The 23,659-nt window shown below is 54.1% G+C and overlaps 9 protein-coding genes across 9 annotated transcripts in view; 6 read left to right on the top strand and 3 right to left on the bottom strand.

Moving 5' to 3' along the window:
* Positions 1-432: 432 nt before the first annotated feature.
* C8A04DRAFT_31374 (annexin-like protein) lies at positions 433-2,044 on the bottom strand (the record flags this gene model as incomplete). The annotated part of the gene is made up of 4 exons (XM_062781742.1): positions 433-572; positions 648-795; positions 879-1,942; positions 2,014-2,044. The coding sequence occupies 4 exons, from the start codon at positions 2,042-2,044 to the stop codon at positions 433-435; spliced, it is 1,383 nt and encodes a 460-aa protein (XP_062634426.1).
* Positions 2,045-3,996: 1,952 nt separating this feature from the next.
* On the top strand, positions 3,997-4,935 carry C8A04DRAFT_31373 (glycoside hydrolase; the record flags this gene model as incomplete). Its single annotated transcript, XM_062781741.1, has 5 exons — positions 3,997-4,399; positions 4,469-4,566; positions 4,619-4,732; positions 4,801-4,848; positions 4,924-4,935. The coding sequence occupies 5 exons, from the start codon at positions 3,997-3,999 to the stop codon at positions 4,933-4,935; spliced, it is 675 nt and encodes a 224-aa protein (XP_062634425.1).
* A 698-nt stretch (positions 4,936-5,633) lies between these two features.
* Positions 5,634-7,745, top strand: C8A04DRAFT_14397 (uncharacterized protein; the record flags this gene model as incomplete). Its single annotated transcript, XM_062778075.1, has 2 exons — positions 5,634-7,014; positions 7,102-7,745. 2 exons carry the CDS (start codon positions 5,634-5,636, stop codon positions 7,743-7,745), a joined length of 2,025 nt encoding a protein of 674 aa, XP_062634424.1.
* Positions 7,746-9,950: 2,205 nt separating this feature from the next.
* Positions 9,951-11,174, top strand: C8A04DRAFT_14400 (uncharacterized protein; the record flags this gene model as incomplete). The annotated part of the gene is made up of 2 exons (XM_062778078.1): positions 9,951-10,713; positions 10,801-11,174. The coding sequence occupies 2 exons, from the start codon at positions 9,951-9,953 to the stop codon at positions 11,172-11,174; spliced, it is 1,137 nt and encodes a 378-aa protein (XP_062634423.1).
* Positions 11,175-13,031: 1,857 nt separating this feature from the next.
* On the top strand, positions 13,032-15,020 carry C8A04DRAFT_14393 (uncharacterized protein; the record flags this gene model as incomplete). Its single annotated transcript, XM_062778073.1, has 6 exons — positions 13,032-13,110; positions 13,204-13,689; positions 13,752-13,810; positions 13,862-14,042; positions 14,100-14,341; positions 14,415-15,020. 6 exons carry the CDS (start codon positions 13,032-13,034, stop codon positions 15,018-15,020), a joined length of 1,653 nt encoding a protein of 550 aa, XP_062634422.1.
* Positions 15,021-15,865: 845 nt separating this feature from the next.
* On the bottom strand, positions 15,866-16,702 carry C8A04DRAFT_31369 (S-adenosyl-L-methionine-dependent methyltransferase; the record flags this gene model as incomplete). Its single annotated transcript, XM_062781740.1, has 2 exons — positions 15,866-16,560; positions 16,618-16,702. 2 exons carry the CDS (start codon positions 16,700-16,702, stop codon positions 15,866-15,868), a joined length of 780 nt encoding a protein of 259 aa, XP_062634421.1.
* Positions 16,703-17,080: 378 nt separating this feature from the next.
* C8A04DRAFT_39381 (uncharacterized protein) lies at positions 17,081-18,265 on the bottom strand (the record flags this gene model as incomplete). The annotated part of the gene is made up of 1 exon (XM_062784567.1): positions 17,081-18,265. One exon carries the CDS (start codon positions 18,263-18,265, stop codon positions 17,081-17,083), a length of 1,185 nt encoding a protein of 394 aa, XP_062634420.1.
* Positions 18,266-19,254: 989 nt separating this feature from the next.
* C8A04DRAFT_39380 (GMC oxidoreductase) lies at positions 19,255-22,419 on the top strand (the record flags this gene model as incomplete). The annotated part of the gene is made up of 7 exons (XM_062784566.1): positions 19,255-19,314; positions 20,174-20,469; positions 20,581-20,665; positions 20,760-20,886; positions 20,963-21,418; positions 21,475-22,256; positions 22,384-22,419. The coding sequence occupies 7 exons, from the start codon at positions 19,255-19,257 to the stop codon at positions 22,417-22,419; spliced, it is 1,842 nt and encodes a 613-aa protein (XP_062634419.1).
* A 1,061-nt stretch (positions 22,420-23,480) lies between these two features.
* C8A04DRAFT_14379 (Scytalone dehydratase) overlaps positions 23,481-23,659 on the top strand; it is a gene marked incomplete at both ends in the record, with an annotated part of 659 nt that continues 480 nt past the window's right edge. Inside the window, one exon of the mRNA XM_062778067.1 lies at positions 23,481-23,603. Coding sequence (XP_062634418.1) covers positions 23,481-23,603 — 123 coding nt within the window. The remainder of the gene's footprint in view (positions 23,604-23,659) is intronic.

The following is a 23,659-nucleotide window of genomic DNA, read 5'->3' as shown; positions in this document are numbered from 1 at the left end:
CCATGTTTCAGATTATTCACTGGGATGGCAAGTTTTCGAGACGCGACTCGGCTGTCCATTGTTTTGTGATTCATCATGTGTATTGACATGCGCCCGGTGCTAACGTTAGTTAATTATCTTCTCCACCCGTAGCTGTGACAGGGATTTATTTTTTATCATGAATATGACTCCAGATCCGTTTGCCTGCAGCGCCAACTTTCGCAGTGTTTAGCAGGGATCACCGCCGCAACCAATTTTTGTTGCCGAGCAAATCTTGGCATTGGATGTCTGTTTCACCTGCCGTTCTTTCTCTGCATTTGGCAATAGCCTTACATCCTCATCATGAACATTATGGATATTTGGGCACATAAACACTCGCCCAATGGCCCATCGCAAAACACCGGATATTTGTTCCGTAGAAAGGATGCTCCGTTTGGTATATCCCAGACCGCACTACACGCGCTCTCCAATACACGCCAGCATCAACCGTTCGTAATCACCGCTCGTCTCCCCCTTGATCCTGCTCGACAGGCTGCGATGGTACCGTTTCTCGTAAGCGCCAACGACGTTGGCCATGTGGTTGCGGTCCCAGTCTAGCAAAACACATTGTTAGCCGGCCAGATACGAAACAGGTCAGGAGAGTAGGGGCAAGGTTGGGGAGAACATACGGAAGCGAACAATACGGCTGACGAGGAGATAATCCTTGGTGCCGGCGCCGGCCATGGCGTCCTCAAGAAGCGCGGCGTGGTGCATGTATTTGTCGACACCACTGCGCAGTTGGAAGAGGAGTGCGTCTTCCATATGGCCAGAGAATTCCTGTTTTGGGACCTCGGTCAGCAACACCGTATTTCCTCGAGTGTCTGATAAGACACAGGGAAATCCGCCTCCTATGAACTCACCTTGCGAATGACATGCTCCAGACTCCGAGCATATTTGAGCTGATACTCGTACGCAATCGCACGCAGCTGGCTATCGTTCCGCGTGCTCAAGATGCTGCACACCTTCATCTCGTCGGTCCCCATCTTCGCCTCGGTCGCATTGTACAAGTCGTTAACATCCCGGTCAATCTCGGCCTTGACCACCGGCGCGGACTCCTCCGCCCGTACGGCCTGCAGGACAATCATAAAGTGCCGCTCCGTCTTCATGCTCAGGTCGCCGCGCACGTCGTCCTCCAGCCGGCGATGGAAGGTCCGGTGGTACTCGCTCTTGATGGCGTTCAGATCAGCGTTGGTGCGCCCCAGCAACACATCGTTGAGCGCGTCCTCCTTGGTGCCGATGCCGGACATGGCGTCGTGCAGCAGATGCACATCGCTCAGCAGCGGGCCGCGGGCGAGCGAGACCAGCCCGGCCTCAAACCAGCTGCTTGTCTCGCTCTTGATGTCGGCGACCAGATCGCGCCGGTGCAGGCGAGAGTAGGCGTCGCGGACGGTGTGGATTTGCAGGGGATCTTTGTTGGCCAGGATCCGGATCAGCGCCTTCTCGTCGGTGCCGAAGCCCTTCATGGCCGAGCGAAGACCGCGCGCGTCGTCATCGCCATTCCACGCGATAATCTGCGGGGGTCCGTACCCGAGGGACGGCGGGGCCGGCGGGAATTGCTGGCCGTACGGAGCGCCGTATTGCTGCGGTGGGGGAGGCGGTTGTCCGTATCCCTGGGGTGGCGCGCCCGGCGGGGGGTGGCCGTAAGGCGGTTGAGGAGGAGGAGCTGGCGAATATCCATGCTGCGCTCCGTAGGGCTGCTGGGGAGGAGGCGGGGCGCCGTATGCTCCGTACTGGCCCGGGGGAGGGGCACCGTAGGGTTGAGCGGGCGGGGGAGCGCCGTACGGTTGCTGGGGAGGTGGGGGCGGTTGTCCGTAACCGCCGGCTGGTTGTTGATAGTATTGGCCCGGTGGTGGTGGAGGGGCGCCGTATTGTTGTTGAGGGGGCGGGGGTTGCTGGTAGTATCCCCCTTGTTGGGGAGGTGGTTCTAATCGGGTGTGAGCTCGCGCCGAAAGCAGCACCCGGCCGTGGAAATGCAATTTTTTAGTGTTTACTCACGGTTGTATGGCGAATACCCCTGATAAGACATCTCGAAGAAATGTGTTATGGGTAGATCCTAAATCCGATTGTTGATAATTCGAGCTCAAAACTTAAACGCGAGTTCAACGCCCTGGGGCTGACGATGTGGGTTCGTCAAGTTCAGGTGCGGGGGAGGGGTAATTTTAAGCTGGACTTTTTCTTTGAGATCGGAAAGCAAATTGGACCGCTCTGTGCGTGCACAAAACAGCAGCAGCTCTCATTAAGTACAGGCGGCTGGAAGGACGAGCCACTGGGGCTGTGATGTTCAAGTTGGAGAACGATGATTCAATTGCAGGTTCCGCAAGCGCCGGTTCGACAACATTGACGAGGGCCTGCTGCGAGGCAGCCCGGGCGGTGCTGTCATGGCGTGGCTCAGCAGGTGGCCGCGAGTGGCTGCTAAACGACGTGATTCGACGGCACAAGGGAATCTCTGGGGCGAACCGTAATGCCAAGAAAGGATGATGGATGGGCGGAAGGCGCGATGGAAGGGCGAAATTCGTTCCACATGCCAGTGGAATCAGGGAACAAACAAATGTTTTCGAGATCGGCGAAGTCGAAAAATGGAAGAAAATGTTCCATGTCAGTGCAGTGAATGGCATCGTCTCGCAGATCTGCACCAAGAGGTAGCCCCTGTAACTACCCCTGTTGCAGTTGGGCTGTAGCCCATATGCAGGCCGCAGGCAACGGTTCAAGATCAAGCTCCAGGAGCTTCACGGTATGCAAGGGGTGATCACTGGTGGGTCGAAGGAGTGCGAGATCTGCCTTTGGATTTAGGGCAAGTGCAACCTGCAAGCTAAAAAGTAAAATGAATGCGGGTTCGGGGCAGCTGGTGCATGATAAGGGCCTTGCAGGACAACCTATCTGCCTACCCCATGTTTCGAACCGGGCCTCGACATCAAGTCGTGCCCCGTCCTGTGCGTGCAAACAAGTCGCGAGCCAAAAACATGTGCGCGACAGAGCCAAAATGCGCCTCAGAGAAGCAATTATTTCTCTATTTTTCGTCACTTCCGTTATTATCCTGTCATGCCAATTTCTACCCTAGAAATAAACCCATACGACACCATCAGGTGACCTTGCACCGCTGGCGACCTCCTCGGACCCGGGTGGGTCCGGGAGCTCCGGTTTAAGTGGGTCCAGCTCCAGCTCCGGCTCGAGGCTAGGTTCCCGATACTTCCCGGCGACGATCACCGTGGTGGAAATTTGACCCCCAGAACATTGATTATCACGATCTATGTAAGGCAAACGGAAAACAAAACGTCAAACTGGTAATATCACCATCACCAAGATTGCCGAGGCGCGGTTCGAGTACTATAGTAGGATTGAGGCCAGACTAAGTTCACAGATGATCATCAGTCCTTATGTCAACTTCATTTGAGATATGGGAAAGACTGGAAAGCTATTAAAATGTAAAAGTCAACAGCGGAACAGCCCCCACGTTCGCAAGTTTGTTAGCTGCGCAAAAACACATATCTCGGCCATGCCTTCAATGCCAAGACTCCGCCGGAATCGTCAACCCGGATTCCTCTTCACTCTTCCTCGCTTGAGACCTTGGCTATGATACCATCAACTAAATATGTCCTCAATCTAACTGTATGCGGGGTGTTTCACGGCCCGATTCGACTTGAACTTACAAATTCGGGGATCCAACTGCCGAGTAATAAAGTGTGGTTGTGTGATTCGTTGGGTTTGCGGAAGGACGAGTCCGTCTGCCAAGCGAAGAAATAATATCGGAGGTTGCGTGCCTATGAGCCAAGCGCGAAGTCGATGGTGTGCGCCCGGAAATGGGAATGTTAGATGGGACATTTGCAAGAAATACAGGGCCAAAAAAGATGAATACCAAATGCTTAAATCTGTCCATCTCCCCTCGTCAATCGATCTTTTTTTCGCTCCAGTCCCTAAACCCGCCCCGCTCCACTACCACCAAACTACCGAACCGACAAGACTCTTCCCCCACGATCCATTATGAAGTCCATCCTCCCAGCCCTCCTCGGGCTCCTCCCGGCCGTCTCTGCCCACTACATCTTCCAGCAACTCACCGTCGGCGGCACAAAGTACCCCGCGTGGGAGTACGTCCGGCGCAACTCCAACCCGTCCTGGCTGCAGAACGGCCCCGTGACGGACCTCAGCTCGACGGACCTGCGCTGCAACGTCGGCGGACAGGTCAGCAACGGGACTGAGACGGTGGAGATTGCCGCGGGCGGGGAGTTTACCTTCACCTTGGATACGGCGGTGTACCATGCGGGCCCTGTCTCGTTGTATATGTCGAAAGCAACGGGTGATGGGGTCGTGGCGGATTATGATGGTAGTGGAGACTGGTTTAAGATTTGGGATTGGGGTCCGGAGGGGTCGAACTGGCCGCTGAGAGGTGAGTTATTAGTTTACTTTTTCTTTTTTCTTACTTTCTAAGGGGGGTTGGTTGACTAACACGGTATAGATTCCTACACGTCCAACATCCCCAAATGCATTTCCGACGGCGAGTACCTTCTGCGTATTCAGCAGATTGGTTTGCACAACCCGGGCGCTGCTCCTCAGGTTTGTTCCGCCCCCCGATGAACTTTCTGTATCTCGATTAACACCTCAAAAGTTTTACATTAGCTGCGCCCAAGTCAAGGTTACCGGCGGCGGGAGCGCCACGCCGTCCCCGACTGCCCCGATCCCAGGTGCCATCAAGGCTGACGACCCAGGCCTGACGGTCAATGTAAGTCAACTTTTAAAGTACTCGTTGGGCATGGAAAGTGTCATAGGTGTTGTTGCTAATGGGGCTAGATCTACAATGGCGCTATTACCAATTATGTTGTTCCCGGACCAGCAGTAGTAAGTGTTTGTACCCAGATTGAGTTGGTGGGCAATAATTGGCAGTGTGTTACAGTGTTTCTGACGAGGTTGTAGTTCTCTTGCTAGGTAATAGGTTGCCAAGGTATTCGGCCGTTGGTGATGGTTGGAAAGTCGTGACTAACAACAAGGTTGTAATTGGTCATCTTTTTGGCATGGACGATTAATGAAGCAAAAGATGGCCAACTGCTGATGAAGCATGGCGCTTGCTCCTTTGTAACACCTGAATCCGAAGTCCGCATTGAACCTTCCAACTACCTACCTACCTACCTAAATTGTCCCTGGCGGAAGGTCCCACCGTCTTAGCAGAATCCAAATGGTCCTCTCCGAGAGGTATTAGGTAATCCGATGGAAAGGTCCGGAGGTTAAGGTTATTCTTCGGTTCTCCAGCTGAAATCTCGACGTGGTAGCAAATGTACCGCAAGACAAGTTGCGGTGAATTTTTTATGAAACGCAGTCGCCAGGAAAGCTACCTAGGTAACTAGCTAACATGTAACTACCTAATTAGGCACCCGATTTAGCAACGGCCGCCAGATGGTTCGGGCGGGGTAGCCCAATCCGGCCCCGTTTTCGTCAATCATACAGTATTTACCAAATAACAACTGTAGGCCAATTGCCCGGAGCCCTCGAGACCTTATGGCCGATAAAGTTGCAGAAACTTGACCCGACGCCCCAGGGCTGAATTCTCGACTTCTGAAACAAATATCCAAGCGGGCGCACTTATTGTCAGGGCTGCTGCAACACAAGTCACAACAGCTTCAGCTAAAATGCCCCAGCGCGACTCCAGCGCGGTTACCACGAGAGGCATTCCAGGATTGCTGACTCGCCTAACCCTTGAAGGTCCTGAACTGTCAAACTCAACTTCCGTGGTGCCACCGCTTCTTCGTCTCCCTAAACATATTCGACGGCGCATCTATGGGTACCTCGGACTGGTATCATGGGACGGTATCCCGCACCGCTGCGACCTCAGCAGGTGGGATTTTTCGTATCCTTGGTTTGATTCCTACAATCGGCCTTGGATCCCCATGGAGAGTGGCGCCAACGTCCATGCCCTGCTCCTGTCTTGCCGCCTCATATACGCCGAGGCCGCAGCGCTTATCTACTCGCTCAATCCGTTTGTCATCTACTTCTCCCAGCCCTCCGGTTACCCGCTACCGCCAGATCTTGAGGAGGCCGGCCTGAGAGCGCTTCACGCTCTAACTGCCGTCCCCCTCCATTTTCTATCTAGTCTAAAGATTATCTTGAACCAGGCGAGTTGCCACCAGTCCGCTGGCCTCGGTAGCACTACAACGTGTTGCTTCGCAGGTAATTTGGCCGATAGCGAGTCCGGGAGAGCCCGGTGCGTGCAGGAGCACGCCGGCGCCCACCAGCCCCCTCTCCTCGGCCAGTACCAGGAGACTACGTCGGCAGATTCAGTTGAGGCATCGGACTATTCGGAAATGATCGTGCAAAAATGGCACTCGGCCGCAGAACACATCTTCTCCCAGACGGTAGCAGGCCGCCTTGCCCTGTACTTAGTTTGCGATATCGAACCCTCGCACCCACACGGGTTAGACCTCGCTCGGGCTATCGTGGCGCCCATCCTCACTTTACCCCCTTCATACCTCCGGGAATGTCACATTCGGCTGGCCCAAGCCCCCGACAGCCGCTTCCAGCAACTGGCCCAGAATGCCGCCTGTCACGCCTCGGGTATTCCAATGCCATCGTCGTACGATCCGCTCGGTAATAACCCAGCTGCCACTACCCTAGCCACTCTGCCCTGCGAACTCCGCATTCGCATCCTAGAGTACACCGACCTCGTCACGCCTCGAAGACAGGTGTTCTGGAGCCGCCAAGATCGCGCTTTTGGTACCATTTCCGTGACACGGAATAACGCGTTCTACGCCCGCGTGGAAAACCAGGATCAGTACACGTACACAGAGGACTTTTCCTACTGCCGGTATAAGGACCACGACCCTCCCCACGGTTGTTTCTGTGGCCGTCGGCACTCGGCGTATACACCACGCTGCAATTGTTGGGCCCCGCCTGGCCCGGATCTGTTTCTCATCAACCGCGCCCTGTGTGAAGATGCTCGGTTCGTCTTCTTTTCCAAGAACCGCTTTGTGATCCACGATCATCACCCCTTTCTAAACCGCTTTCCTCTTCCTCGTCCTCCTCCTCTTGAAAGCCGCCGCGGACATCGCGAGGAAGGTGATGAAGAAGCGGAAGGAGAAGAAGAACAAGAACAACAAGAAGAAGAGGAGGAGCACCCGGCTTACCCCTACCCCCGGCTCGCCATCTCTGAGTTCCTACGTGATGTCGTGCCCCCTTCAGCCCTCCGATACCTCCGTCTTCTCCATGTCGTCTACCCCGCCTACCACCCCCGTGCCTGGCCCGGCGGCAAAGACCACCCCGCTATACAGGATTGGCAGTCCACGATAAATTGGCTGGTTGAATACGACCTCCTCACGTTACCAGCCCTCACCCTGCGGCTAGTAACAACAGCCCCAGTGAGCCAATGGGCGACCTACCGGGCCATTTCGCCCCAGGAGCGAGAAACCATCCTGGAAGCCTACCTGGATCTCATCCGGCCGCTGAAACAGCTCGCGCAGGGTGGCTTGGCTGGGTTCTACGCTGAGCTCTCGGACGAATTGAGGTGGGACGAATCGCGGGGGTTGTTTGTCCTGCTTGAGGACGCGGAAGAAGCTGGAATACCTGGCACTGCTGTACACGAGGGTGAGGCGGCGCTCAAGGAACGCGCTGAGAAATGGGTCATGGGCGATCGTTACGAGAACCTTTATGCGGTTGGGAAGAAGGAGCCGAGAGTGAGCGACTGGGAGCTGTATTGCTACTATTATAGACTGTCTTTTGGCCTCTGGTGGGGGGCCGTGACGGGATAATTATTTAATCGCCATTTGATGGTGGGATGGACAACTGACCATTTACTCAGCAATACAATCTTACCGTCCCCAGTGTTTAGTTTAGTTCAGATCTCTTGACTAAAGGATGCGACACCATCAAACCCCTCTGTCTGCCTGTAGCAAAGAGCAAACATTGAGACGATGTGTTTTCATTGAATGTCGTCCTTGCGGTCCATTTACACTGGAACTATTCAACAAGAACATGGATTATGCAACGACATGTGATCGCATCTAATTATTTCGAGCTTTGTTGGCTGATTAAGACGCTACAAGTGGGTTCTTATAATAGCCGCTGGACCAGGCGCGAAACCTGTGGAGTTAGCCACCTATTCTGACTCCTTGTAGTTCTCAGCTTGTTTGTTGGTCGTCATATTTTTGAATGTGTGATCAAGCTGGGTAGTATCTCCTTTGCTAAAAGCATGCCAGCTAGAATATGCCTTCAGCGCTCAGCCTTGCGGCGCGACTCATCTTAGTTGAGTGCTAATGTTGTGGCTACCTAATTACCATTCATTTGCTTTCGAGCATTTTTGCTTTGACTCATGACTGAGGTTTGGATAAGTTTTGAAGCATGCTGTAGCAAGTATTTGGATTGTTCCCCTTTGCTACCTGCCTGCTGACAATGACTCTCAGTCTCTGGTGAATTCATTTTGATTCCATTACCCAAGCAGAGACATGATAAAGACATCATCATAAAGACCACCCACAACCACCGCCCTTCTTAGAAACAACAACAACGATGGCTTAGTATCCACCACATTCTAATAAGAACGTACTTAATTATATCAACACTTTCGCTGCGACCTTTTAACCCCAAACCATAGTTTCCCCCTCCTCATTCTCCTTCGTCCTCTTCCCACCCTAGGTAGCGAGACTCGCCCAACAACACTCCCACATACACAAACCTCACCACATACATACTCACCCGGCTTGGATGTTCCTACGATGGCCTCCTCCCCAAGTTCAAGCCCTCAAACACCAGACTCCTTCCGTTCAACTCTGCTCTCAACACCTCGGTACGTCAGCGCCGACGACGGCAGCATCACGAAACATGATACCACGCCTGATACCACCCCGCGGGGGCCCTCGCCGCGGCGCGACAGGTTGGTGTTGGGCAAGGCGGGATTGTCCCATAGCCCTTATGATAAAGAAGAGGAGGGTCGGGATGAGACGCAGGATCAGGACCGGGATGAGAGTTCAGAACCGACACAGCTGCCGTTGCCGGGGCCGCGGGCTCGGTCTGATTCGAGAGGCGACCGACGACTTTGGTTGGGGAATAAAGAGAGGACGCGTCTGGATAATGTAGCCCGTCGCGGGTTGGATGAGTCTCCGTTAAAGTGGGCTGGTTTGGGCGGGTCGGGCGAGGGTCGAGCAAAGGGTAGTGCTGCTGCTGCTGTTGCTGCTGCTGAACAGGAACAGTTGGGGTTGACGGGGGCTGCTGTTGCCGGCCTGGCTGAACAACATCAACAGAAGGCCGACACAGCATACCTGGGTGACGGGGGCGACAGGGCCGAGCGGGTACCCGGCGGCGGATTCCCCGCCCGTCGGCCGGGTCACAGCAACGCTGGTCTCCCGCCAGCATGGACGCCGCCGAGACTCTTTCTCGGGCACCCCACGTCCCGGGTGTTCTCTCCCCCCTCTGGCGGTTCTCCCGACTCGCCGCGGCTTGGGTTCACTCCTCCTGCTGCTTCTTCTACTAGTTCTCCCGGTCCTGCTTCTACTCCGTGGTCTACTCCGCAATTAATTGACGATCGCAATAACACCGAAAGGACATTTCGGTATTTACCACCAACACCAGCAGGGCATGACCACGACAACCTAACTTCCGAGCAGGATACATCTGGTGTTACAACACCGAGTAAGATCAATACAACTGCTTTCGACTACACAGACCTTACCAGCAACGATAACGACAAGATGCTCGGTGAGGAGCTTCGTCACCTTTCGTTTACCCCGTGGAGGGACGCGCCGACGCCAAGAGGCACTGAAGCCTCGTCATGGTCTCTCGGGCCGGGGCCGGGAGGGCAGCAGTCGGTTCTTGACGTGTACCGGTCTGAACACCAGGCTCCTCGTGGCGGGGGCCTTCGCCCTAGGTCGTTTACCCAGCCCCATCGAGAACCGCTTCGGGATATTACCCCAGACAATGTGCCGGGCTCTGTTGGAGAAAAGGTGGTTGTCAGCAACAACATGCCTGGGCAACTCATCCCAAATATCAACAACAACAACATCATACCTCCAGAACCTTGGCTACCCTACCCGACAGGCCTGACACCGCCATCGCATGAGGTCGTCTCCCAACATCATGACTCCGCGCTAGTTCCAATTACAACCCCGACCACAGCCCTAACCGATCCATGCCTTCTCAGTCCCCCCTCATCTACCTACTACCACCCCATGAACTGCCGCAGCGTCACCCACCAACACCAATATCCACACCACAGCCAACAGCCTCCCACACAGCACGACGTCTACAGTCTCCTGCTGCGGGGTTTCTCACCTAACTACCGCGGCGACCCGTCCGTGGCGCGCAACCAGTCGGCTGCGATCCCTGCCGAGGCAAATTGTAGTCTGTTTCTGGTTGGATTGGCGCCGGATTTGACGACACATGAGTTGCTGTCGGGAATTAGGAATGTGGGGAGGGTGTATGCGACGCATATTAACCCGCCGGATCCGGCGAGGGGTCATCAGTTGAGTGCGGCGAAACTGGTGTTTTTTGAGAGGAGGGCTGCTGGTGAGTTTCTTTCTTTCTCTCTCTGTCTTTCTCTCTCTGTCTTTCTCTCTTTCTTTCTTCCTCTTTCTTCTTCTCATCATCTTCGTCACAAAGAAACACCACGAACTACTAACGTATCACCAACACCCACAGAAATCTTCTACAACCGCTTCGCCCCCGCCTACTTCTCAACCCCTCGCAACCCCCATCTCCTCGCCCGCGTAACCTGGAACCGCATCCGTTCCGCCGAAGTCGACCGACAAGACGACCCAGACCCAAACCTCAATACCACCCTCTCCATCACCACCACTACCACAACCCTCACAGCCCCAACACCAACCGGGCCAACCTCGCCACGGACAATCACACCCCCCCGCCCGCGCTCGCGCGTCCTCCTAATCGCTGGCCCCCCACACATCGTCAACGCGGCGTTTCTGTGCGCATATCTGGATACCAAGCTCTCGTACCAGATCGATGCGATTCTCAGTCGGGGACAGAGTGAGGACGGCAAGCGGGTGTTGGTGGAGTTTCGGTTTGGGAGTTTTCGGTGTCAGGCGGAGGCGGCGCGGATGGCGCTGATGAGGGAGTTTAGGGATTGTGGGGTTGTTTGTGATTATGGTGAGTTTTCTTTTTGCTTTTGTGCTTATTCTTTTGTGGCGGGGGTTTGTGTGAGTGTTTGTGAGGTGTTTGTGACTGACTGACTAACGTGTGGATGGATAGGGACGGACCCGTGTCATAGGGATTTGGATGCGGGGGAGAAGGTTTTGGGGAATGGGACGGGAACTGATTTTGTTTGAGGTGGTGGTAAGGGGAAGAATGCGGATCATGGAAAGATAACGTTGGATCATTGGAGATTGTGGACGGGGGAAGGAACCTTTTTTTCAGGAGTTGGGTTTGACGGAATGGAAGGACGGGATTGTTCAACGGAAGGATGCAAAACACCAAGGTTGGGAAGACACATTATCGACTGTTTACTGAGGGCTGCATGGGTATGAGTAAAGGGAGCATGCCCCGATCGGGTGGGCAACTGGGCTGTAGTGAGAATGGCCAATACCTACCTTATGGTAATTGTCAATAAACAGCATCCGATTTTTTCTCGAGGCAAACAAAAGAGTAATATCATGGCCCTGCCACCTGGTTGAATTTCATCACGCTTCCTCCTACGGGCAGGAACCCGCAGGCAGTATATGTAGAAGGTCCAACGCCCTCACAGTCACCGACCTCCCCCACAAGGCAACTTGGTCAAGTGGTTAGGAGGTCGGAATCCGTGATCTGGATTTCCCTCATGCCCTCCCCCCGGAGGTCATGGGTTCAATTCCAGGTCGAAGTAGCAGGAAGCGGTACCTGCAGTTCTCGCCCGCCAATTCGGCCGACCGCGAAGTAAAACCCCCCTCTAGGGGTTTTTGTAACCAATTACCCACTTTAGCGAGAACCGTGGTTAGTTGGTGAGCATTTTTAGTTTCTTTCTTTTCCTTCTTCTTTGTGCCTCACTCTGTGGAATTGACATGATTACCAGGTAGGGAACTATATTTAGTTTGTCCCATGTTAGATCCCACCACTACAGCTGTTAAGGTACATCTTCCACCAGCAAATACTAACACACGAAGTTGATCTCAGCTTTAATTGACATACCCAAGTGTGAAACCCATGATGCGAGGCAGAGGTTTGCAACTTGTGTACTAGAAAGGTACGTCTATGTGTTTCCCTAGGGCATTTTCTGGGATAATTTGTTTGAACTTGATTTCCTAGACATGCTCCCGCTGCTCTAGTCACTAGCCCTGCATCTACAATTCCACATTTGCAGGACTCGGAATAGCGAAACCTGTGTTATTTCCACGTCCAATGTGTCTTCCATCGTTATTGATGGGCTGGGCCGTCAGCATGGTACTGGTGAACTTCCCTTGCTGGGCTCGCTTCTGGACTTGTAGTTGTGCCCCTTTGCTCTAGCAATATTGCTCAAGTTAGGGTTAGGGTTAGTGAGCCACCATCGTGACGTCATGTTTCTTTGTACAGTCAATGATGGGCCATGCAGGTTCAAAGATGATGCAGGCCCACCATTTACAATGGAATTCTTTCTGCTGGGGGTCATTGTAACCAATCGATGGAGTCGGTGAAAGCTGCACTTGCGGTGACTGGGAGACCGATGGTCCAGAAGCTTCGGGTCCTGGTACAGCAACATGGATTACGTCATAGGTCCGGAGCTTCCTCTCCCTAAGCTCACCAGCTCCCACGATCAGAAGATCACAGGTTGTTGCTTGCATGGGCCCCAAGGAAAACAAGTGCTGTTTGCCGATTTCAGACATGAGTGACGTCCTTGACCCGCCACACCACTGCACAGCAGCACGCCTTCCGGCTCTTTCCTTAGCACACCTTCCTTTCACAAAACCACGGACCCCTCCCGACACTGCATTTGCCATTTCTAGCTTTCTTTCATCAGCTTGACCCTCTGAAAGCTCGAGGCCTATTAAATCGAACCTACCAAAAAATACTCCCTACCAACGGCAAAATCGGAGTTTGTATTGGGTCAAAGACATTATCACAAACAACCCGACACCAAGATGAGGATTGCCAAAACGCTCCTCTCGTTGGCCCTCGTGGCCAATGCGGCCGTGGCTAGCTCGTGGTTTTCCAACGCGGGTAAGTGCATCCCCGGACATATCCGCCATGCCCTGCATCATGCATCACCTTCAACACAGACTCAAAACTGACTTCACATTGAACTGCAAACAGCCTACAACAAATGGCACGAGACGGAGTTAGAGCGGTGGTTGTCCGACCACGATGTGCCCTACCCCACGCCCGCCGACCGCAAAGACCTGGAGAAGCTCGTACAAACGAACTGGGACCAGAACATTGTCGAGCCCTACCGCGCTTGGGACACCGAGAAGCTCACCAGCTTCCTGAAGCAGAAAGGCGTTGAGTCCAAGGACTCGGCCGAGGAGACCCGCGACTCGCTCCTCGCCCGCGTCAAGGGCTCCTGGTACGAGTCGGAGGAGAAGGCCCAGGATGCGTGGGCCAATGTCAAGGATTGGATTCTGGATACCTGGACTGATAGCCAGCTCAAGGCGTTTGCCGATCGTCATGGGATTCCGGTTCCGCAGCCACGTAAGCGGGATACGCTGCTTCAGAAGATCCGCGAGAGATATGAGACCGTTGCTCAGAAGGCCGGCGAGGCGGCTGCGTACCCTGGCAACTGGCTGTATGAGACCTGGACTGGTGAGTTATGCTGGCAACAAAATGCGAGAATTCTGTGAACATTCAGCTGACAACTGTTGTAGAATCCGACCTGAAGGAGTGGCTCGACACTCATGGTTTCCCGGCCCCCCAGCCCACTTCTGTACGTTTCGTCTCTAGGACCACCCTGGATCACCGCTAACCTGTTATACAGCGCGATAAACTTGTGGCCGCAGTGCGCCGCAACTCTCGGCTTGCCTATCTGCGGCTACAAGAGCAGGCCGAGTGGTCCAGGAAGAGCACCGAAGAGGCCTACGCCTCGCTGACCGATAAGCTCATCGACTCGTGGGGCGAGTCGCAGCTCAAGGAGTTCTGTGACAAGAACGGCATTAATGGTAAATAAACCCTCAACTTGGCGGCACTAGTGTATGCTAACGTTTCCTCGTGCGTAGTTCCCCAAGGCACCAAGCTCAACCAGCTCCGCAAGCTCGTCCGCAAGCACCGCGCTGAGCTCCTCGGTGATACCATTTCTGGCACTGCAGCCTCAGCCTTTGGTGCCGCCACGTCCAACATCAACCAGGCTGCTGCCAAAGCGACGGACACCGCTTCTCAGGCTGTCCAGGACGCTTTTGACAAGGCCATCAACACCTGGTCTGACACCCGTCTTAAGGGCTACCTCGATGCCCGTGGCGTTGTACGTATTTATTTCTTCATGTCAGACGTAAAATTCATGACCATGGCAATACTGACTGACTGTTCTTCCTCAGCCCGTTCCCCAAGGCACCAAAACCAACGAGCTCCGCGCCCTAGTCCGCAAGCACTCTTATAAGGCAGCCTCCGGATGGACCGCCTGGACCTGGGACGACCTCAGCATCGAAAACCTCCGCAGCTACCTCGCCTCTAGCGGCAACGCCGCCGCCAAGAAGGTCGCCGACAAATCCACCGCAACCCGCGATGAACTCGTCGCAGCCGCCCAGTCCGCATACGCCTCAGCTTCAACCGCCGGCGGCGGTTCCTACGCCTCGGCCACCTCGTTCCTCTCTAAAGCTACCGACACGGCTAAGGCTAACGTCTTCGAGACCTGGAGCGAGAGCGACCTCAAGTCGTATCTGGACAGCTACGGCGTTCCCGCGCCGCAAGGGTCGACGCTCAACGAGCTCCGTGCCCTCGCCCGCCGCCAGTACACGTACTACAAGTATGGCACGACCACCCCCGCCGAGACGCTCTATGCGAAGGTCCGGGAGAATGTGCTGGACGGCTGGGACTGGGTTGCCAGCCAGCTGCGGATCGGGTCGGATGCGGCCAAGAAGAAGGCCGGTGAGGTCGAGGCGGAGGCACAGAAGAAGGGGCAGAAGATGCATAAGGAGCTCTAAGTGCTTTCTTTTGAAAGTTCCGAGTTCGACCCGACAACTTGACAGGTCAGCCTTTTAAGTACTCCTGACCTTACTCCAAACATGGAGCAATGGTCACAACAAGGCCATACGCTCAGCAGTATGGGATTGGGAGTGTTGTGGATGATATGAGGCCGTATCAAAAGATGGTTCTCAGAGATGGGTGAAGTAGATCAAAGGGCATTAGTAAATGTATTCAGTGGGGGTCCAGGAGACGGGGGAGGAAGGCCGAGATGGGTTAATGTGTATTATTGGGGTTAGGTTCAATCTTCGCCGAGTTTTACCGTTGAGTTACAATTCAATTCAGTGTCGATAAGGGCGCGGAATTTGATTCCGCTTTTACCATTAATACGATTGCATCGTGGAACTCTCCATTCGAATGAGCCCCGTTCAGCTCGGTTTCTGGCCAACATGAATGCGAGAAATCTCGTATATGATGACGGGCTCATCATTCATTCATGGGGCAAGCTATTTTTAAGGAATGTAGCATTCTTCACACGGCTCCTTGGCAGGGCAGAACGCAAGGCAGGACTGGTGCGACTGCTGTAGTGTCATACGGTGACCGCGGGACCAGAACAACCTCCGAGGGATCTGGTTGGCTGTGTGGCCCCGACAGGCATTGGGGGGTGTAACTCAGAACACATGATAATTACAGATGTCTAAGGCGTGTATGGTAATTAACTGATAGTAAACCACTATGATACGCGTATGGTTGTAAATACCCAAACGATCCGGCCGAGCTTATAATACTACAAAACATCGTACAAACTATCAAATCAAGGAGTGGCGATCATACCTAAGGGGAACCTCTCTAATCAGCACGCAACTCATACAGCTGGCACACCCTCAGACCTCCTCCACACAACAAAGATAGTCCCCGTCACCTTGATACCAACGCCAGACCCCGAGGGTCTGGTAAACGGAACAGCCCGCTCCTGCACAATCCTCTTGATCAACCCAGCGGCTTTCTCCTTTTCCTCCTCGCTGTAAGTCGCAAATGCCCTGCCGCTGAACCTGGTCAGGATATCAGCGACCCCATCAGTCGTCTCTGCACCCATGTGCACGTCAAGCCCGGCACCTGTCAGCAAGGCCTTAGTATGCTCAGGATCGAACCAGATCTCCGGGACGGGCAACTTGAACGGCGGACCGTCGGGGCGGATCTGATTATGGATCTCCTGGATGAGCTTGAAGGGCGCCTGCTTCGCCCAGCCGGTGATGACGGCTACTCTGTCGGGGTGAAGCGTGCGCGCGATCTCCTTGGCGCCCTTGTCGGCGTCGGCAAAGAACATGAGGCCAAGGTTGGTGATGGAGTGGGTGAAGGTGTCGTCCGGGAAGGCGAGGTCCTCGCCGGGCATGACGGCCGCGTGGACGTTGGAGTGGGAGGAGAAGCGGCCCTTGGCGACGGAGACCATGCCCTCGGCGAAGTCGACGGCGTGGATCTCCGGGCTGGGCTGGATGCCGGATTGGATGATGATGTCGGTTACGATGCCGGTGCCGCAGGCGTTATCGAGGATCTTGGACTCTGACGTCAGGGGCTTGAGGCCTGTGATGAGGGAGATGGCATGCTACGCGAGTTCGCGGGGGCCGCCGCCGGTGATGGCTTCGTAGTTTTCGGCGGTCTTGTTGAAGTGCTCGGCGGTGGCCATGTTGGGAGTGGATGACATGGTGGTGGAATAAATAGTGAAAACACGACTACCTAATTACCCATGAAATAACACCATTGATGTATCGTGGCAGATTATTAGTAATTCATGTTGAGCTTCCAGGTTCTGAAGACTTTTAGTACCTCCAGCTGTCGCAAAAGGTGAGGACTCGGCCCCGGGGAAAATCGGAAGACCGAGGAATAACTGTTTCCTCAACACAGACATTTAAGACAATATGTGCCGCCGAGTTGTGTTGCAAAAGACAATCGTCAACTGTAGCAACCTTTTTCATGCGGTGACAGTCTGGAACTGAGGTGAAACCTACACATATTTTTTACCTACCTACCTAGGTAAGCACATTACCTGGAATCGATAGAATGACCCATCTCCCTGAACGACCTAGTTCGATGCCGAGTCAAATTCGTAACCTGGCGAGGGAGACTCATACCCCTCACTAAACAGATAATCGACAATTCTCTCCACTCCCTGCAGATCCCCCTCCTTCGTGCCACTCTTCTCCTTGTCGGTCCAGCCTTCAGTATAACCTCCCCCAAAGTCGATCAACCAAGCGCCGTTCTTCTTGTCGATCAGAACGTTGTCGGCCTTCGCATCGCCCCAGACAACGCCTCCTTCATGGAGCTGCTGAACCGCCTCTTTGATCTGGCTCACCCAACGTTCCCTTACCGGGATTGGCGTACGACGTAGATAGATGCCGTCTAGAATCCCGTCGTTCTCGCGGCGGCAGTCAACGTAAGTAAGTAGCGGCCCCGCTACCCTACCATCCTCTGCTGCTACAACGCCAAGTAGACGGACCACGCGCGCCTCGGGAACCACGTTGGACTTGAGGAGTCGGAGATGAGCTTCAAGTTCCTTCTCAAGGGAGATGAGCTCCCCAGCCCCGAATTCCTTGAAGAAGCAAGTTGTCTTTTCGCCCGATCCATCCAAGTCGACTAGGACTCGAGTAGGCTTATCATCAAGTGCCTGTCTTGGGCGCTCGAACGAGACTTCGATCGTGGACGGATCGAAGAATTTAACATGTTGCTCGAGTTCTGTTGTGAGGCCTGGCCAAATAGGGCAGAAAGGTTCCAAGAACTGACTCTCTTCGCCTGGCATATAAATAGGGAAGGGCTCATCGTTTTCTGATTCCAGCCGACATTGGTATACCTCAGGGAAAAGATACTCAGACAGCAGCGGCTTCGCTTCCCCCGTTTTGATCATATCAGGATCAAAAGACGGCGGGACGCCCGGCGCTACTTTTGAGAAGACTGGCCTGAAAGCAGCGATAAGCCAGTCATAAAAGCGGCTTTGGATCTCTTCCGGACCTTCTTCCTCGTCCGAGTCACCTTCTTCCTGATCCACGCCCATCCCCCCTCTGCTTCTGACCGCCGCGGTGAATTGGTGGTACCGAGAGGTGAGGAGAGGCGAATTGCAAAGGAAGAAAGGCGACAATTCGATGTGAAATTCTCTACCATTGCAGCGAATGAAAACAACGCACTCATCATCGCTTTCGTGGTGAATGTGGACACGGCCGCGTATCGGGTTTGCCAGGATGCGGCCCGCATTGGCTGTCGGGAGAGACGTCATGTATTTTGTGATAAACCGGACGCGGACAGGACTGCCGATTGACGGGATGGCGGTGAGTATTGGTGAGGAGTCATCTAGTCACCATACAATGATGCGAGGCAAGACGGTATCGATCCAAGATGAATATACCTCGTACCGGGATAGAGCGGGTGCTGAAACTGAAGATAATCGCGACTTGCAAAAAGATGGAAGGGTGACGAAAATGTTGAAGGCAAGTGTAGTGCTGGATTGACTTGGGAATCAGTGGGAAAATAGGTACCTCTAGGCAGAAAGGTGTTTGAAGAACCAACGGAAAGAGGGGGGATTTGTGGGGGCGAAAATTGAGTGGGTGTAAAGTACTGGCACTGTGGCAGCTGCAAACCAGTGTACAATAATGAAACAACTTCTATTGATGGATCTTAGGGAGGGAAAAGGAGATATTCACAGTCGGTAGGTCTTTCTGAAGAAAAGGGGTAACTATTCGGAGAACGTGTTTCACTAATAACCCTAACCCTGGGTACAAGTCAAAGGGGGTATGGACCAAGAATGTGTACGTTGTTTCGTTCTGGATGCTAACGCATTGTAAGTTGAAAATTGGCTTCTCTGGTTGCTGTAATGATCGTGACGTCGGCGAGACACGCCTGTCGACCGTTCCTGTCGAAACATCCGCTTCACCCCGTTCATCGGACGTTCATCCCCAGCTCATTCCACAGCCCGCCCGCGACCAATGAATGAGCAAAAACACGAAACCAAACGTAAGACGGCATGGCATGTATGAATCGTAGGGAGCGTATGGATCCAATCGTTCGGTAAAACGGGATGGACCAGTTAAGGGAGGTTAAGGTGCTAGGGCATCAAGACAAGCGAGCACTCTCCAGCCTGCAAAATACTGGAAGTGATCGATGGCTATGAATAATATAGTAAGCATTACCTGCTCGAGAGAAGTATCACTTGGACACATTAATGTAAGTTCCACAGCAACCGTAGATCAACCCAGTGGAGAAAATGAGATGTCGCGCAACAACGCTCAAAGATGGAGCGAACGTCAGGCTCCTTATATTCCCTCTCTGGTGCGTGCCTTTCGTGTTTATACCGACACGGATCAAATTCAACCCGCGCTTCGTTCCCCTCGATCCCCGAAATGCTACAGCCGTGCAGCGGCATTTCGGGGGCCGAATTCAATTCTTTCCATCCTAGGCCATGTTGGTAGGGCCGGGGCCAATCATCGCGAGGCGCTGCGCCACGCAACACTCAGCTCCGTGCCTTTGCCTTGTTCGCGGAGCTGTAGAAGCCGTGTTGTGATGCTTTTCATTGCTATCTTATCTGCATAACCCCGTCGTCCCGAAAGTGAGTGTCGTGGTCTGACCAAGCGCCGGGGAACCCGCTTTCGGAATGGAACCATCGAACAAGCGACGGAAATTTGGGCGTTGGACACAAATCCAAGATTCCAAAGTTAAATTTGGCACAAGTAGAATCGGATTCTCGGGTAAGCTGGCATAGTGACGCGGATTATAATCTCTCCGTGGTGTGTGGACAAACAGTTCCGTTCGCAGCGTGTTTGATAGTATACAAATTATACAAATGTCGAGGCCAGGAGACGGGCAGCTTGTTGCGGACGGCCGAGTTTCAATCTCCTCGAGACTCAACAACTAATATTGCTCCCTTTCTCTCCTTCTACACACACACACATACACACACACACACGCACGCACAATGAACAAACATCTAACGGCCCTCCTCCTCAGCGGGAGTGCCCTCCTCCTACCCTCCACTAGCGCCAGCTCCTTTCCCTTCCCCCCCTGGCGCCCAACGGCTGCGGCAGCCGGAGCGTCCATCTTCTCGCCAGGAACAGGAACAACCACCACTACCACCACCAAGGCTGCCGCGGAGCAAGCGGGCGCGGCTGGCGCGCACGGCGGGGCCGGCAAGAAATGCAAAGCCCAAGAGGAGTCCTACGACTTCGTCATCGCCGGCGGGGGCATCGCGGGTCTCACGCTCGCGGACCGACTGACGGAGAACCCAGCCATCAAGGTGCTGGTGATTGAGGCCGGTCCGTTTGATGGCGGCGCTGGCATTGATGTGCCCGGCGAGTGGGATCCGACGCCGTACTTGTGGCCCGGTCTGACGACGGAGCCGCTGACCGCGCTGAATAATCGGAGCGAGAATGTGGTTTGTGGGAGGGTGGTGGGTGGAGGGAGTACGGCGAATGCGATGAATTGGTTGAGGTGCGTTTTTGCTATTTCTTTCTATTTTTTTCTATTTATTTTGTTCGTGTCGGCGACTCCTCGAGTTTTCGATGAGATCATAAGTGGTGCGGGACTGACAAGTATGTGCAGAGGCCATAGTGCGGACTTTGATGCGTTTGAGGCGTTGGGTAATCCGGGCTGGAACTGGGAGAGCATCCTGGAGTATTCAAAGAAGGTGAGATAGAAAAGAAATAAAAGAGCGAGGAGACTCAGGAGAGGTATGTGACGGAACTCACAGAGTGACAGAGCTAACGGGCTTGGAAATACAGAGCGAGAACTTCACGGCCCCTGATGCCGACTTCGCCGCAGCCAACGGCATCCACTTTGACCTATCGGCCCGCGGCACCGAGGGGCCGGTTCAGACCTCGTTTGCCAACTACTACTACCCCGGGAACAGTGCGTGCTTCCGAGTTGAGTTTATATGCCCAAGAAAAGACAAAAATCACTGACACATGAGTTTTACTACCTCTAGCCAACTTCCGCGACGCCGCGGCCTCAGTCGGCATCCCCGTTGTCGACGATCCCAATGACGGGACCTTCAACTCGGGCGTGTATTGGCTGACGACGGTGCTCGACCAGCAGACGCTCACGCGATGCTCGGCCCGAGTGGCGCACTACGACCGGGTCATCGACGGGCGGCCCAACTACCACATCTTGACCGACACCACCGTGTCCAAGGTGCTCTTCAACGGAACCACGGCGGTAGGCGTTGAGTACCTCCCCAGCGCTGGGGGCAACACGTCGACCGTGTTGGCGTCCAAGGAGGTCATCGTCGCCGCGGGCGCCCTTCACACGCCGCAGTTGCTGCAGCTGTCTGGCATTGGCCCCAAGAAGTTGCTGGAGAATCTCGGTATCCCCGTGGTCTCGGATCTCCCAGGCGTGGGCAGCAACCTGCAGGACCAGACCACGTTCAACATCCCATACAACTGTGAGTTCATCTGCCTGGCACACCTATAGATATTGTTCTCATGCTCACTCTTCCAGTCACCAACCCCATCACACCCAACGTCGACTACTTCATCACCAACACAACCTACAACGCCGAACAACGCGCGCTCTACGACGCCCACCAGCCCAGCGCCTACACCATGGTACAGCACGTCAACCCACTCTTCGCCGGCGTATCCCTCCCCGACGCCCTCCCGGCCGCCGACTTCACCGCCCTCCTCGAATCCGCCCTCGCCCACCCAGCCGCCTCCTCCCTGCCCGCAGACACCGACCCGACCGTGCTCGCGGGCTACAAAGCCCAGCGCGCCGCCATCTTCCAGCAGTTCAACAACACCAAGCTCGCCGTCAGCATCCTCAGCTGGGACACCTTCAGCACAGCCTCCGTCTTCCACATGAAGCCCCTCAGCCGCGGAACGGTGGCCATCTCCTCGCTCAACCCCCTCGCCCCGCCCACCATCGACTACCGCTCTGCCACCGACCCGCTCGACATCGACATCAACGTCCTCATGGCGCGCAAGCTGCGCCAGCTGATGGCCGCGCCGAGCATGGCGGGGGCCCTGGGGGCCGTGGAACTGGCGCCCTTTGGCGAGGACGTGCAGAGCGATGCTGAGATTATTGCTGTGGCGAGGGAGACCATGTCGGTGTCGAACGCGCACCAGTGCTGTACTGCACCGATGCTGCCACGCGAGCTGGGTGGCGTGGTCGATGCCCAGCGTAAGGTGTACGGTGTGAAGGCCCTGCGGACGGGGGATGTGAGTTATCTGCCGTTTTCGTTGTCGGGAGCGCCTACTGCGGCCACGTATGCTTCGGTGGAAAAGGTGAGTTTGTCTCTCTCTCTTTCCCCACCTCTCTCTCTTTTCTCTGATAGGTGTGGTTTGTGATGTGGGACGGTTCAGTACTGGGATTTTCAATATTCACTGGAGACTGACTTTGATTTCCTTCTAGCTTGCCGACATGATCAAGGAGGAATGGGACATTTGAAATAGTGGGAGCCAAGACCGCGTTGCTACTGTTACATAGATACTTGGGTACCTAGGAGGTGTATTTATAAATGGTACTTGTGGAAAAGATGGAACGATTACCTAGACATCAACAACAAACTTGTTTGTAGATGCCATCGGAATTGCATGATTGGTTGAGAAGTTTTGCTTCGATCAACACTGCTAGTAACGTTTGCTACCTTCAATCTGCCCATCTTCTGCATTAATTATGAATAGTCTTGGTAACGTAAATTCATATTCTTTCGGTTTTCTTAGAAAAAACTATCATGGTTAGAGTGGGAAGAGGATACAGGGATAATTAGTGATCTACCTGTAGACGCATTAGAACTGCAGTTTGAGACTGTTGTAGAAGAGAATTTAATTAGGTAAGGTACCTAGTTAAGTTCTAAAATGCACGATTACAACAAAACAGGTTAGCGGGGTAATACAGTTCCTTTTTTTTTCCTCCTTTTCCTTGGGAAGTTCGTCCATCAGCAGTTTTCAAAAGCCCATTGGCAATCTAATGGGCTGTTGTCGTCCTACAAAGTCGGTATCTCAGGGTTAGGGTTAATTTAGGGAGGAGCTTTACGCGGGTGGCTGACAATCACCTCACGAGCTCTGTGTGTTTTTGCTCTCCGCTTTTTACGCAACTCATGTAATCGCCCCTGGATTATTCAGCTTGATTATTTCCGAAAGCAGCAACTACCTTTCCCGTCGCGAACCCAAGCGGCTGGGTTTCGGGCTAAACTAGACCGTCCACCGTTACATTGCAGCCGAAGGAGGTTGGCCGCTCCCGAGCCACCTGGATTCCCGAGGACCCGAACCCCGAGATGCTGCGCCGCATCAGTATTCCCGATGCGCAGGTTCGGGAAAGCTGGGGAGTAATCCCTGATGCTGGTGCCCCTTTTGGGGCCGTGTTGACATTCAGTCCAGTCCAGTCTGTCCAGTCTTAGCAGTGAGGACCCTTCTGGCACTTGACACTCAACACAACTCAAGAATTTGTTTTGTGTTTTCTTTTTTCTTTCCTAGCTAGATGCTCACGAGTCGACGAACACGTGGAAGATGACATCCCAGCTTACTTTTGAAGACATCCTTGGCTGCCAGGCCGCCCTATTCGAATGGGCCGAGAGCTACGATACCAAGGACTGGCAGCGGCTGTCCCGATGCATAGCGCCTACACTGAGGGTGAGTCCATTCAGGGTTTCCCTCCTTCCCTGCCATATTGATCAAGAACCAACCCA

This window comes from Dichotomopilus funicola, assembly GCF_033296635.1.
Source record: "Dichotomopilus funicola strain CBS 141.50 unplaced genomic scaffold C8A04scaffold_65, whole genome shotgun sequence".
NCBI classification, from domain to species: Eukaryota; Fungi; Ascomycota; class Sordariomycetes; order Sordariales; family Chaetomiaceae; genus Dichotomopilus; species Dichotomopilus funicola.
Note: the sequence above shows the minus strand (reverse complement) of the source record. Positions and strands in the feature narration are given on the sequence as shown.